A 15,927-nucleotide genomic window follows, 5' to 3' on the forward strand; every position below is an offset into this window, starting at 1 on the left:
TTCAAAATGTTATACAGGATAATATAACAACCCCCCATATCCCAAGTCTAAAAAGTAATATAATAGTTTATTGGGGAAGACTTCCCCATCGTAGCCCATTCTCTCCCCAGAAGTGACTGCTATCTTGAAACTGGTGTTTATCATTCTCATACATTTGTTTATACCTTTGCCACATGTATATCTATCCTTCAACCATGTACAATGTCACTCTGCGTGTTTAAAACATTCATATAGGCTGGGTGTGGTGGCTCATGTAATCCCAGCACTTTGGGAGGCCGAGGTGGGTAGATCACTTGAGGCTAGGAGTTCGAGACCAGCCTGGCCAACATGGCAAAATTCTGTCTCTACAAAAAATACAAAAATTAGCTGGGTGTGGTGATGCATGCCTGTAATCCCAGCTACTCGGGAGGCTGATGCAGAGAATTGCTTGTGTCTGGAGGCAGAGGTTGCAGTGAGCCAAGATCATGCCACTGTACTCCAGCCTGGGTGACAGAGCAAGACTCTGTTTCAAATAAATAAATAAATAAATAAAATATTCATATAAATGGTGCTATAATGGATGTATCCTTCTATAATTTATCACTTCTTTTGCTCAAAGTTAGCTATGAACTTCAATTTTATTAACATGCAGAGTGCTAGTATCTTTGATTTTTATGGTTGTATAGTATTCCATCACTGAAATGTATCACAACTTGCCCATTCAATGTTAATGGCATTTATGTGGTTTCTTGTTGGTTTTTCTTTTTCTTTCTTTCTTTCTTTTTTTTTTTTTTTTGAGATGGAGTCTTGCTCTATTTGTCCAGGCTGGAGTGCAGTGCCATGATCTTGGGTGGCTGCAACCTCTACCTCCTGGGTTCAAGTGATTCTCATGCCTCAGCCTCCCAAGTAGCTAGGATTATAGAAGTGCATCACCATGACCCACTAATTTTTGTATGTTTAGTAGAGGCAAGGTTTCACTATGTTGGCCAGGCTGGTCTTGAACTCTTGGCCTCAAGCGATCTGTCTGCCACGGTCTCCCAAACTGTTGGGAATTACAGGTGTGAGACACTGTGCCTGGTCTCTTGTTGTTCTTTAATTTTAATTTTTTCCTACCATAAACAATGTTCCAGTGAACATTCTTACCCATAGCTTCTTATGAACAGGTGTGAGAGTTTCTCTAGGGTATGTATCTAGGCATGGAATTGCTTGAAATCTTTCAAATTATAAGCAACCCTTTGCAGGAGAAACAAAAGCACTTCTGGGGAACAGATGTGACCTGTGGTAGTCATCTTCCAGCCTCTGTGTATGGCAGAGGCCTTGTGCTTTGGCCTTGGTTTATCTGTCTGCAAAGCTGGAGTGACATCTTTGTCTCCAGCACTCGACAACTTATCCCAGACTCCCCAGAGTTGATACACACTTGCCTTTTAATGGATGAATAGTACTGATCAATAAACTCTTTGGCGAGAGGGAAGAGCTGTTCTTTTGTGCGGACGTCTTCAGGCCTCCGTGTATGCTGAGAAGGAAGCATGATGGAGCCCATGCAGATATACTCAGTGCATCCTGTTTCCTGGAAGATAAAGAGATTTGGGCTATTGCTTGGTTTTACCCAAGAGTGGCAGGTGTCAGGCTATGGGCTTGGATCTGATATTCATGGTTGAGTTTATTTGGCTCTTAATTCCCAGAGGCAATTTCTGAAGCACCAGCTTTAAATCCTTGCTGGATATGGTCATAGCCATGGTAAGGAACAATAAGCAGCATTTTAAGGTTCCTAAAGAATCTGCTCTACTCATCTTGGGGAACAGAAGCTTTTGACTAGGAATCAGAATTATCGGCACTAAATTCTGAAATATTTTTAGATTCCATGATGATCAAGAAAGAACTAATAGAGTGGCTACAGCAACTCATTTGAATGCATCTATGATAGATAGGTTACAAAATGTGGCCCTAATTTTTCCCTTTACTGTATTCATATCCTTTACAACGTGGCTTTACAGCAATTCTCCATGAAGAAGTGGAGCCTACCCCTTAACCCCTTGACACTGGGCTTGCTTTGACCCTAGGATATGGCAGAAATGACCCTGTGACAATTCTGAGTCTAGGCCTCAAGAGTTCTTGCATGTTTCTTCTCATTCTCTTAGAACCCTGCAACTATGTGCGAATAAGCACAAACTAGCTTGCTGGAAGAGGAGAGACCCCATGGAACAGGGCTGAGTTATCTCAGCCAGAACCATCCTAGACCTCTCTGCTCTTAGTTGACCCCTCAGATAACTACAGATGCATGAGGAAGCCCCACTAAAATCAACAGAGTCTGGGCCAGATCACGAAACCTCCCAGCCAATCTGTAGACTTTTGAAACAGTTTTAATAGGTGTTTTCAGCCACTAAATTTCAGGGCAATTTATTACACTGTAACAATTTAAAGATACCATTGCTCCAAGAGGCCCATGTTCAACAAAAATTTAAAGCAATATGGTGGTTTGTTGACTGCTAAAAACATGAGTGTTGAGGACACACTGTGAAACCAAGGAAGGGTTTGTTCAATAATCCAACAGTGGTCAGGCTATGAGAGACAGAGACTGTATTCAGAAGCAGCAACTCTCCTTAGATTCTTTTGCGTCCTGGGTACACAAATAAGAAGCATTTACATAAGACAGTGAGAATCCACCAGTGGTTCTCAAAAAGGGGTGAATTTCTTGCCCAGGGGATGTTAGGCAATGTCTTGGAGACTGTAAGAGTTGAAGAAGGAAGAAAGAAACATGAAAAGTGGCTTAACAGTCAGAGACAGGTTTATTTTAAAGAATAACCTGAGAGGGGCTTCTGGGTGAGTTAGGTTAAGAGCATTTTTTTTTTCTTTAATTTCTGGGATACATGTGCAGAACATACAGGTTTGTTACATAGGTATACATGTGCCATGGTGGTTTGCTGCACCTATCAACCAATCATCTAGGTTTTAAGCCCCACATGCATTAGTTATCTGTACTAATGCAGAGCACTCTTTTTTACAGACTAAGAGTATTTAAGGATTTAGGGTGGTAGAGCTTATCACAGGCTTGGAATGTTTCTGTGTCTCTTTGTCTCGCTTATCTGGGAGGGAGTATTTTTGTGTCTGTTCCCATACATTTTCCTGCAGCTGCAGGCATACCCCCCCAGTCTGCTTTTAGCTTCCCTATTTTAGTGCACCCAAAGGGAAAGGAATGTGCTTATTAAGGCCCACTGTTTTACTGGGGTCCATTGTATGAGTGTGAAATTTGGTGGTTACCCAGTCGACTTTCCCCCCACTTTCCTCTGTGCCCCAGCTGTCTTATCTGTGTCTTACTGTCTGCTTTCTCTGGCTGCTTGTTGTTAGAAGAGAATTGATTTCCTTGAAATGCATGTGATTAGAAAGGGAGCTAGAACTTAAAATGGCAGTGTTTGTCCAAGATGACGGTGCTCCTGCTCTGTCCGAGACATTTTTGATTGTCACAACCTGGAAGGGGGGTACACTAATATCTAGGGGATATGGGTCAGGGGTGATGCTCAACATCCTACAACAGAGGACAGCCCCCACAACAAAGACTTACCTGACGCCAAATGTGGATCGTGATGAAGCTGCCACCCTGCTGTCTACACCCTGCTGGGATACTTACCAATGTGCTCTTAAGGTGGAGGGTGTCAGTGAGAACCACGTCAGTCTCCCAGTTCTTGACCTTGAGGAAGCGTGGACACTTGGAGGGGCTGCCATTCTTTGTGGGGGACTGTTTTCCCGAGGCAGGAGGCTGGAGGAGAGAATGAAGGTGAAGATGAGGCAGAGTCTTGAGTGGACTAACATTGTCTCCACGGGGGCTGGGAGAGCCATTGTTCTTCCTGGGATCTGTCTTGAGTGACCAACTGTCTGGATCCAGAGTAAGATCCAGCTCTCCCTGGTTGACATGTACAAGGTTCCGGGAACCTGATTTTCCCTACATGGAAAGAAACACCATGGAAGAGCCTCTTGGTTTCTGCTCTAGGGAGAGGGGTGAGAAACTCAAAGGTGGTCCCTGGTTTCCAGCATAGGGTCTGACACAGTGAGGAAGGACTCGGTGGCCATTTGTTGAATGAATACATGACTGAAAGGACACCATCAGCCTCTTTGAATGGTAATAGCCCCCAGCACCAAGGAGTCAAACCTAAAGCTGGGTTGATTTACTTGGATTTCTAGGCCTTTCTGTGACAGCCCAAACTCACCATTTCTGGTAAGTATTGGGAAAACAGAAAGATTTAAATGGAAAGATTTTGGGCCAGGCACAGTGGCTCACACCTGTAATCCCAGCACTTTGGGAGGCTGAGGCGGGAGGATCACTTGAGGTCAGAAGTACGAGATCAGCCTGGCCAACATGGTGAAACCTTGGCTCTATTAAAAAATACAAAATTTAGCCAGGCGTGGTAGTGCACACCTGTAATCTCAGCTACTTGAGAGGCTGAGGCAGAAGAATCGCGTGAACCTGGGAGGCAGAGGCTGCAGTGAGCCAAGACTGTGCCACTGCACCCCAGCCTGGGCAACAGAGTGAGACTCCATCTCAGACAAATAATAATAAAATAAATTGACAATTTTTGAAGCCAAGAATATTGTCCCCACATTTTGGGTTTCTGCCTTTTATTATTTTATTTATTTATTTATTTATTTTGAGATGGAGTCTTGCTCTGTCCACTCAGGCTAGAGTGCAATGGCGCAATCTTGGCTCACTGCAACCTCTGCCTCCTGGGCTCAAGGAATTCTCCTGCCTCAGCCTCCTGAGTAGCTGGGATTACAGATGCTCGCTAATTTTTGTATTTTTAGTAGAGACAGGGTTTCACCATGTTAGCTAGGCTGGTCTCGAACTCCTGACCTCATGATCTGTCCACCTTGGCCTCCGAAAGTGCTGAGATTACAGGCGTGAGGCACCATGTCTAGCCAGGTTTCTGCCTTTTAAAACTGCCAGGCTTGTTCCTGCCTCAGGATCTTTGCACTTACTGTCCCCTCTGTCTTGAACACCTTAGTCCCCCATTTGTCTTCACCCTGCACACAATTTGACCAGTAAGTACAGGGGATAAGTCTCAGGCTGACCAGTGTTGGCCCATTCATTTTAGACCTTACTGATAAGGATTCGGTCTGTCTGTTTTTTTTTTTTTTTTGGAGACAGGGTCTTGCTCTGTCACACAGGCTGGAGTACAGTGCAATGATAGCTAATTGAAGCCCCGACCTCCTAGGCTCCCATCACCCTCCCAAGTAGCTGGGACTACAGGTGTGTGCTACCATACCCAGCTAATTTTTTATAGAGACAGGGGTCTCACTATGTTGCCCAGACTGGTCTTGAACTCCTAGACTAAGTGATCCTCCTGCCTCAATCCCAAATGCTGGGATTATAGGTGTGAGCTACCACATCTGGCCTAGGATCCCGTCTCTCTTGGATGCTCCTGGGTTACTGTGTACCCGCCTAGGCACAGGCACACATGTGTATCAGGCAAGCACTGATCACTTAGTAACTCGAGGGGAGAGTCAGTAGGCACACTCTGATGTGAAAGCCAAGCAAGGGCAGGGAGATGAGTCAACGTTAAGTGACACTCATGCAGAGTACGTCAGTGCACAGTAACCTTGAGGCAGGGCATTCGTACTTTCAACTTCACTGCTGAATCCCCTATTTATTGTGGGATTTTAAGTGCCTATTTATTGAGCATGCATTATGATAGGTGCTCAGTATGTATTATTATTTATGTTAATTTCAAACCATGCCCTTAACAGCTTGACTATTCTGCCTCCTGGCCATTAGGAATCATTCATTCATTCAACACATGTTTATTGCGTAGTTCCTATGTGCCAGGCAAGGCAGCAAAGACCAAGCCTATAGTGACAAATCAGATGGATGTGATCTCTGCTCCCCTGAAGTCACAGTCCTTGGGGGGGGGTACTCAGTATTTATTGAGCACCTATTCTAATATATGCTCAATAAATAGGCACTGGGGATTCAGCAGTGAGGAAAACAGACAAGGACTCTCTGGAGTGTTATGTGGTAGAATTGGAGATACACAGTAAGTAAACTAACATAGGATTAGTATAATTTCCAGGTGATGATAAGAAGAGAAAATGGGGAGGTGACTGTAACTAAGTTAAAGGGAGAAGGGCAAGTGCAAAGGCACTGATGTGGGAATGAGCTTGTTAAGTTCAAAGGACCAGCAAGGAGTTTGAGTGTGGCTGGGGTGTATGCATGAGGGCGAGGGTAAGGAGATAAAATCAGAAAGGAGCAGGGCACCCTTCTCTTGGCTTGGAGGAGCTCATGCTGGTGAGGGTAGCTGTGAATTATGATCAAATGGGCTGAGTCCAAGATAGGAGTCACAGAGAATTGTGAAGGACTAATATTGAAAACTAACATTAAATGAGCACTTACTATGTGCCCAGCAACAACCTTATTATCCCCATTCGACAGATTAGGAAACTGAGGCAAGAAAGGTTAACTAAGTTGTGCAAGATCATAGAGCTAGTAAGCTGGAGAAAGGAGTCCAATCTAGGCAGTCTGGCTCCCAAGCATGCCCTAAACAGCTTGACTATTCTGTCTCCTGACCATTAAGAATCATTCATTCATTCAAAACATGTTTATTAGTAGTTCCTATGTGCCAGGCAAGGCAGCAGAGACCAAGACTATAGTGACAAACTAGATGGATGTGATCTCTGCTCCCTGAAGTCACAGTCCTGTGGGGGGTGATGATGACTGAATGAGCCATTGAAATCGATTTAGCACAATGAATGCCATTACATGGGACTTTGGCAGCAAAGGGGAGTGGGAGCACATAGAAGAGACATTTGACCTCTAAGTCAAGACCAGAAGGTGAGCACGTGCTAGCCAGGCAAAGAGGAGGAAGCAAGGGTTTACGGGCAGAGAGAACAGATCATGCAAAGGTCCTGAGGTAAGAGACCTATCATGGCCACCTTTGCAGCCAGTGGAATAAGAGTTCTGTGTTAAAGCATTCCTGCTGCCATGTTGGATCCCGGGGAACAGGAGGTAGGGGAAGAGCACACCGCTGTTAAAGATCATTCCAGTGGTGGTTCACGCCTGTAATCCTAGCACTCTGGGAGGCCGAGGTGGGTGGATCATGAGGTCAGGAGATTGAGACCATCCTGGCTGACACTGTGAAACCACATCTCCACTAAAAATACAAAAAATTAGGTGGGCATGGTGGTATGCACCTGTAGTCCCAGCTACTTGGGAGGCTGAGGCAGAACAATCCCTGGAACCCAGGAGATGGAGGTTTCAGTGAGTCAAGATCGCACCACTGCACCTCAGCAAGATTCCATCTCAAAAAAAAAGATTGCTCCGGAAGAGCGCAGGCTGTGGCATCACGGGGAGCACGTGGAAGGTGCTAGGATTCATAATCTTCCACATCTCCCCGCCCCAGCTAGATCTGGTCCTCCCCATGGTTCCATCTCAGTGCTGGGTGCTACCAACCATCTGTGCTGGACAAGCCACAGGTGGGAGCTCTCTTAGTCACCAGCCTGTTCTCTATCTTTTACACCCAACCCATCACTGACTCCTACCCATTTTAGCTTTCTAACTAGCTCTAGAATCCATCCTCTGCCCCTCCACTGGCCAGCACCCTGACCAAGTCATCTCTTACTTGGATGATCATTGTCACCCCCTAAATGTTAGCCATCACTTACTATGATAAATGTTATTATTACGTGACTACTAGCCCGACTTATAGTATTAGAAGTATTAGTACTACCTGTAGTATTGGTACTTCTGCAAGTATTATTACTATCCTACCACACTGGGAGCATGACAAAGGTTTGGATGAATTCTTCCCTTTGTTCCTCATTTATACTTTCTAGCCTGTCTAAGTTATTGTGCCCATGTTTCCCTAGGAAGTTACATACAAATAACCCACTTCATGGTTAACAATAAATACTTCTTTAGGATCTGGTCTCCCCTCCTGTCTCTTCCAAGAGGAGTCTTGGAGGTGATGGAAGTCACGGCTGGGCAGAGCATTGTATTAAACATATCCCTCTGATCGTGCCAACAACCTGTATCATTGAGAAAGAAAAATCCCACCTTGCCCACATGAAGACACCCCAGCCATTCTCCCTACATACCAGGTTTCACTCAACGAGTTCACAAACCCTCTCGACCACCCACGTGAATGCCGTAGAGGCTGAGGCGCAGCTGGAATCCCAGGGCGGGGATGACAGATGTGGTGATGACATCGGATCTGGGCCCAGGACTCAGAGGGTGGGGGACCAAGCATGAGGAGGAGGAGCGGGCTATGGCCTGTGGGCAGCAGCTGAGTCTTCGTTGCCAGGGAGTGGGAGGAGCGAGAGAACAGGACTAATAAAAGAGGTCATCTGTGGAGGTCCCAGATGTGCGAGGGATGGTCATTAAGAGTCGAGTAATTGGCTGTCCGAGTGCAAGTCGTACCGCTCTCCACCCTGGGTTTCGTGGGATTACACACTTGAAACCAGGCATTAGGAGGCTGCTGGCAGGGCTGTTGTACTTGGGGCTTTGATGTTTTAATTAGCCAGCTGCAATATTAGATGACTCAGGAGGAGAGAATCTGGGAGATGAACATAGCAGTCAGGGTCCCTGCATGCAGCGTGTAGATGACTTTTCTGAGTGGGACCCAAGGTTCTCCTGGCCAAAATGCAGATCGGCAGTACTTGTGAGTTATTACGTTGGGCACAGAGCACATGTGGGCTTTGGGCTGGGGTTACATATATCCTTTTCTGGTTTTATGTCTGCAGTGGGGACAACGGAAGCTTTTGGCTGGGAGGAGACATCGGCTCACTCTCTGTGGCCTCTGGGCCACCTCTCCTAAGTTTGCAAAGGAGGCCATGAGCTCATGAGCATTTTCATAGCCTTGTCAACACCTCTTTGCCTAGGAAGCTGGCAGAGGCCCTGAAGAAATGAAAGGAAATGGCCCTTCGGCCAGGCTCAAAAGGAGGCAGGGAGGTGAGGTCATGTCAGGCTGGGCTCTGGAGCTGAGAATGCCACTTCCAAGGACTGCTGAAGCTCTGACTCCTTCCCCCTCTCTCCTTTTCTCTCTTCTTTCCTTCCTTCAACAAGTGTGTATTGAGCACCTACTGTATTCTGGGGACTAGTATTCTAGGACTCAGCAGCCATTGACTGACTCTCATCCCACAACTGGGAAAGCATCTTACAGCTGCTTCTTCTGAAGCAGAGACCTGCAGACTGCGTGGCTCACTGCCTGTTTTTGTATAGTCCCTGAGCTAAGAAGGATTTTTTCCATTTTTGGATTATTGAATACAAAAATCAGAAGGAGAATATTTTACAACACATGAAAGTTATATGATATTCAAATTTTGTGTTTATAAATAAAGTTTCATTGGGGCTCATTTGCGTCCACATAGCATGTAGCAGCTTTGACACAACAATGTCAGAGCTGGCTAATGGTTGTGACGGGGTTCAAGGCCATGTGGCCCATAAAGCCAAAAATATTTATCTTGTCCTTTAGAGGAAAGGTTGTAGACTCCTAAACGGTTGGATTCCAGTGGCTGACCCCGACCACTGAGTGCCCAAATGCTGTCATGTTAGAGATCTTTCCTGATCATTTTTTTTTTTTTTTGAGGTGGAGTCTTACACTGTTGCCCAGGCTGGAGTGCAGTGGTGCAATCTCAGCTCACTGCAACCTCCACCTCCTGGGTTCAAGCGATTCTCCTGGCTCAGCCTCCAGAGTAGCTGGGATTACAGGCATGTACCACCATGCCTGGCTAATTATTCTTTCTCTCTCTATATATATATTTTTAGTAGAGATGAAGTTTTGCCATGTTGGCCAGGCTGGTCTTGAACTCCTGATCTCAGGTGATCTGCCCACCTCAGCCTCCCAAAGTGCTGGGATTACAGGTGTGAGCCACCACGTCAGCTGTGATCAGCTTTAAAGCAGCGTCACCTCCTCGCCATTCTCTGCCCCCAATCACCCTTATCATGCTTTGCTTTCCCCGTAGCACTTGTTACTACCTGCAGTCATCATGAGCATGCGTACATGGACATGTTTGTGCATATCTACATTTCCATATCTTATAGATATAGACTTACATATACCTCTCTAGGCATTTAGATAATGTTTGTTTTCTGCCTACCCACTGTTCAGTTTGTTCTGTCCCTGGAACAGTGCTCAGCACGCAGTACATGTTCAATAAACATTTGAGATCTGAGTGAGACTGCATTCTGTCCTTCCTCCAAATCTATGTTGAAGCCTGTGATGGTTAATATCTAATGTCAACTTGATTAAATTGAAGGTTGCAAAGTATTGTCCCTGGTTGTGTGTGAGGCTGCTGCCAAAGGACATTAACATTTGAGTCGGTGGACTAGGAAAGGCAGATCCACCCTCAACCTAGGTGGGTACCATCTAATTAGCTGCCAGCCCAGCCAGAATAAAAGCATCAGAAGAATGTAAAAAGAGCAGACTGGCTTAGCCTCTGAGCCTACGTCTTTGTCCCGTGCTGGATGCTTCCTGCCCTCGAACATTGGACTCCGAGTTCTTTAGCTTCGGGACTCAGGCTTGCTCCTCAGCTTGCAGATGGCTTATTGTGGGATCTCACCTTGTGATCACGTGAGTTAATACTCCTTAATAAACTCCCGTTTATATATACATCTATCCTATTAATTCTGTCCCTCTAGAGAACCCTAATACACGCTCTAACCCCAACCCCCACTCCCATGCGATTTTTGTCAGAAGATAGAACTTTCAGGAGATAATGAAGGTTAAATAAGGTCATAAGGGTGAGGCCCTAATCTTATAGGATTGGTGGCCTTATATGAAAAGGAAGAGAGAGGTTTTTCTCTGTGTCTGCCACGTGAGGACACAGAGAGAAGGCAGCTGTCTGCAAGCTGACAAGAGAGTCCTCACCAGAACCTGACCATGCCGATGCTGTGATCTCGGACTTCCGGCCCCCAGAACTGTGAGCAGTAGATTTCTGCTGTCTAAGCCACCCAGGCAATGGTCCTTAGTGATAATAACCTGAGAAGACTAACACAAGGTCTAAAAAATTTTTAACACTGTAGAGTCCCTTAAATGCTAAAGACTTTGGCTTTGATTTAGTAGAGAATAAAGAGCCCTGAAGTTGCCTGCCTGAGTGAGTGATCTTATCGCAGATGGGTTTTAGCAAATACATGATTGCCAGGATTGCAGAAGGGAGAGAGCCAAGGCAGAGACCCATGAGGAGGAAGGTGCACGGAGGCCGCTCTGGGAGCAGCCATGGGGTGGGAAAGGCAGCTGCAGGGGCAGCAGGACCGGAAGCAGAGAGCTAGAGGTTGGGGGCTCTGGAAGTGGAACTGAGAGCCTCTGGGCAGGAGAGCATGAGGGGAAAATGATAAAGTCAACATGGACTGGGGGCTTTTAGTCTGGGTAAGTGGAAGGATGGTGGTCTTTTTTGTTTTTTTTGAGATGGAGTTTCACTCTTGTTGCCCAGGCTGGAGTGCAATGGTGTGATCTTAGCTCACTGCAACCTCCATCTCCTGGGTTCAAGCAATTCTCCTGCCTCAGCCTTCTGAGTAGCGGGGATTACAGGCATCTGCCACCATGCCTGGCGAAGTTTGTATTTTTGGTAGAGACGGGGTTTCTGCATGTTGGTCATGCTGGTCTCAAACTCCCAACTTCAGGTGATCTGCCTGCTTCAGCCTCCCAAAGTGCTGGGATTACAAGCATGAGCCACCACGCCTGGCTGGATGGTGGGATTTTAAGCAGATGCTAGGACGTAGGAAGCAGGTGTGCTGGGTGGTGGATGGACAGAGATGTTTTAGGCAGGAAGACAGAACCTCAGCACAAGAACTCAGAACACCTAGAAATAGAGGCCAAGCACCTGCCCTTCCCCAGTAGTGACTGTCACTGTCACAAGGCTCATGGTGAAACCAAGACTGAGAGCTACACCAAGGGAGGCAGACACCTCCAAGACATACAGCATCTTAGGAACTATGATGGCAGCTGTCCCCAACCTTTTTGGCACCAGGTACTGGTTTTGTGGAAGACAATTTTTCCATGGACTGGTGGGGGTGGGGGACAATTTCAGGATGATTCAAGGGCATTACATTGATTGTGCACACTATTTCCATTATTATCATATAAAATGAAATCATCATACAGCTCACCAGAATGTAGACTCAGTGGGAGCCCTGAGCTTGTTTTCTGCAATGAGATGATCCCATCTAGGGGTGATGGGAGACAGTGACAGACCATCAGACATTAGAGTCTCATAAGGTGCATGCAACCTAGAACCCTCCTCGCATGTGCGATTCACAATAGGGTTCGAGCTCCTGGGAGAATCTAATGCTGCCACTGATGTGACAGGAGGCAGAGCTCAGGCGGTAACATGAGCAATGGGGAGCGGCTGTAAACACAGATGAAGCTTCAGTTGCTAACCTACCGCTCACCTCCTGCTGTGCGGCCCAGCTCCTAACAGGCCAATACTGGTCTGTGGCCTGGGGTTTGGGGACCCCTCTATTTTGAACCGTGTTTCCCCCACCCCCCAAATTCATACATTGATGTCCTAAACCACACTGCCTCAGAATGTGACCTTCTTTGGAATTAGGGCCTTTACAGAGACAATCAAATTAAAAATGAGGTCTTCGGGGTGGGTCCTGATCCAATAGGGCTGGTGTCCTTAGAGAAAAGAGAAATTTGAAGACATGGTCACATGTGAACATGAAGACAGCCACCTACAAGCCAAGGAGGGGGACTGGGTCAGCTTCTCCCTCTCAGCCCTTGGGAGGAAGCGGCACTGCCAACCCTGATTTTGAATTTCCGGAACTGGAAGACAATACATTCTGCGGTTTAAGCCACCCAGTTGCTGCTGTTTCATCATGGCAGCTCTAGTAAAGTAATCTAGGAGCTAAGGCCTAAACTTGTACAAAGCAAGTTGCTGCTTCTTCTTATGCTGTTGGCACCAGTGACAGCTCCTTTATTAGAGGCCTGAAGCAACCTGCCCTGTTTGGCTTATCTCGAAATGAGGGCAGCACTCTGGGGCTGAGCTGGGCAGAGGGCCATTCACACCAGGGGCCAGATGCCACACACTGTGCCCTTTGCTGCAGCCCTGAGTGGCACTGCACCCACCTGTGGGTACCACCTCTCCTGGGCAGCAAGTGTAACCTGATTATGACCTAGGGCAGCTCAGGGTCCAGGCCCACAGACTCACAAAACCAGAAGGTACCCATTTATCTGTGCAATTAAGAAATTGCTACATATAGAACTTAACCAAGTGTATTTGGTACTTTGGAATATAATTTCCTTTAGTGTCTAAAGTGATTCGTTCCTTATAGCTCCATAGAAACTTGACATTGCTTACTCTGCCCCCGCCCCCCATAATTCAACAGTCTGTAAAGGGTGATTAAGAAAGGGGGTGCTTAGGAGTCAGACTCATCCCATTTAAGGATTCAGGGTGATGGTGGGGACCTCTGGAGTACAAAGGGGCATCAAAGCCAAATTTTTTATGCTTTCTCCAAATTGCAGTGATATCATAGATGTGACTGGACAACATTCAACTTGGTCCCATTACCATAACGGAATATATACATACACTAGGAATTAATCTTAACATCAATCCTATAATTATCTCGTGGCCTGCCCTATGATATTGCATTGTACTGTGTATGTGTTTTGAAAGCCTTAACTTGCTAAATGCAAATATTGAAAATGCACAAGTTTTGTTTATGTTTTGGCCCTTTTAGCTAAGAAAATTCTGGGAACCCCAGGAAACAAATAGGTCAGGGCTTTTGATCTCTAAGAGCCTCTGTTTGGTGGGGATTGGCTTTGGCAACTGATACCAATTTGCAGAGAGGAAGGAAAATGACTTTGACCCAACTTGCCCTTTTTGGGAAAAGCATTTCAATATGGGCGATGCAATGAAGGAGCATGCAGAGTGGTGTCACTGATTCTGAACCACAATGTCATTGTCAGACCCGGACAACAGTCGGGACAGACTGCATTGAATATACTCTTAAAATAAATAGTTAGCAAAATATGTGGAAATTCCAGCAGGGCTGAACCCAAACACCAGTCAATTCAGGCACCACTTCCTGGCTCCACCCTGGCTCTGGCCACCCAGGGCAGCAAACCTTGTTGCTGGCCTCTTGGCTCAGTAACCTCTAAAGACCTGGGAGTCACCAGGTGATGGCTTGGGTGGAAGGAAGGGAGACACCTCTGGGTTGGAGAAAGACTCTGTTCAGTATTTGTTCCTAGAAAGCATCTTGGTGAGGGGTCTGCTGGTTGGAGGGCACCCTGGGAACGTTGGATGACCCTAGGAAGTGGGGCACTGAAGACGCTTTTGGGAGAATCCAACTTGGGTGCCTAGATCAAGGCAAGGGATATGTGACCTGGTTGAAGCAGGGGCAGAAATGAGTTGGACCACAGCTTAGAACTAGGGATTTGGGGCATCCTCCTGCAGAGGGAAATTAATCTCAAACTGCAAGAGGTTTCTCAAATGCTTCAAGAGAGACTTAGGGAAGCAAGTCACCAACAGGTACCCTGAGATGTTGGCCTCAAGGGAGCCCCTGGACTCTGTTGAAGCCAGTCAAGGTGTCTCTGTGGATAACATCTGTGCACGAGTCTATGAAACCCCAAATATCACAACATGATGACTGCTGTGTGTATCCGCATCTGTAGTTTGTCTTAAAGTGGAAGTTTTCAGAAGTTGAGGTACATAGTAAATGAAAAGAGGGGATGGCTCAGCTGTGACTGCTCCAGGGCAGTGATCATATTCAATTTCATTTCTTTCATTTTTTTTTTTGAGATGGAGTCTCACTCTGTCACCAAGGCTGAAGCGTAGTGGTGCAATCTCGGCTCACTGCAACCTCGGCCTCCTGCGTTCAAGTGATCCTCCTCATGCCTCAGTCTCCCAAATAGCTGGGATTTAAAGCATGCATCACCATGCTTGGCTAATATTTTTTGTAGTTTTAGTAGAAATGGGGTTTCACCATGTCGGCCAGGCTGGTCTCAAACTCCTGACCTCAAACGATCCACCTGCCTCAGCCTCCCAAAATGCTGGGATTACAGGCATGAGCCACCGCACCTGGCCTTCATTTCGAGTAACATTCAGTAAATGCCTATTCTGTGCCTTACCTGGGCTAGGCCACTGCACATCCACGGGGTTAACTGAACCCTCTTGGTAACCCATTCTTCAGATGAGAAAATAGAGGCTGTGAGAGGTGATGTGGCTATCCCAAAATTAATGAAGAAAAAGCAATAGAGCTGGGCTTGGAATCCAGGCCCTTGAAGTTCCCTTTGTTCCACTCAAGGCCTTCCTGCTCTTCTCTATGTGGGTTTCCAAAGCCCAGCCCCCAGGAGGCAAACATCATATCTGTCCCACTGATTTCACTGACTGAAAAAGATGATGACGTGATCATAAAGGGAAAGAGATGCAGCCTTGTCATGACTCAATGTCACGGGCTCTGGGTCACCTGTGGGCCACCAGGGTCTCATCCGTAAAATGGGCACAGTGCTTCTCATCCTATCTGCCTCACATTAGCAATATATTATTTAGCCAGAAAAGAACAATATAAATGTCTCCAACATGTGTTGAGCATTTATTCTGTGCCAGGCCCTATAGAGTGGGCTCAGGGTTCCATGGCCTGGGTTCTAATCCATCTCCATCACTACTGGTTATGTATTTCTTGTTGAGCCACAGAATCCTCTGCGATTCTGTTTCCTCATCTGTAACATGGAGACAATTATGATATTTCATTGGATTGAACTGGGGGGTGCTTCAATTAGGCCACAGACATGCTTAGCATAGTGCCTGATATTACTCAATAAATATATTAGGACGCGTTAAGGCTGACATCATTATTTCATATGTTATCTCATTTCATCCTCCCCACAACTGATGAGCCTATTAGCCCCTATTAGGGAAGGTGGGGCTCAGCACAGCTGCTGTTAATAATTAAGTCATCTGACCAAGGTCACTAGCTAGGTGCTGGACTCCTGGCCTCAATGCTCTGGGCTCTTGAGTCTAAGG

The 15,927-nt window shown here is 46.3% G+C and overlaps 1 protein-coding gene across 11 annotated transcripts in view; it reads right to left on the reverse strand.

Annotated features, from left to right (window-relative positions):
- The window catches only part of NOS1 (nitric oxide synthase 1), a 230,922-nt gene that overhangs the window by 71,898 nt on the left and 143,097 nt on the right, over window positions 1-15,927 (reverse strand). For all 11 annotated transcript variants that reach the window (XM_035257768.3, XM_078337402.1, XM_035257765.3 and 8 more), the window contains 2 exons: window positions 3,605-3,733; window positions 1,401-1,546 (listed from right to left, as the gene is read on the reverse strand). In XM_035257768.3, coding sequence (XP_035113659.2) covers window positions 1,401-1,546; window positions 3,605-3,733 — 275 coding nt within the window. The remainder of the gene's footprint in view (window positions 1-1,400; window positions 1,547-3,604; window positions 3,734-15,927) is intronic.

Source organism: Callithrix jacchus, chromosome 9 (genome assembly GCF_049354715.1).
Source record: "Callithrix jacchus isolate 240 chromosome 9, calJac240_pri, whole genome shotgun sequence".
NCBI classification, from domain to species: Eukaryota; Metazoa; Chordata; class Mammalia; order Primates; family Cebidae; genus Callithrix; species Callithrix jacchus.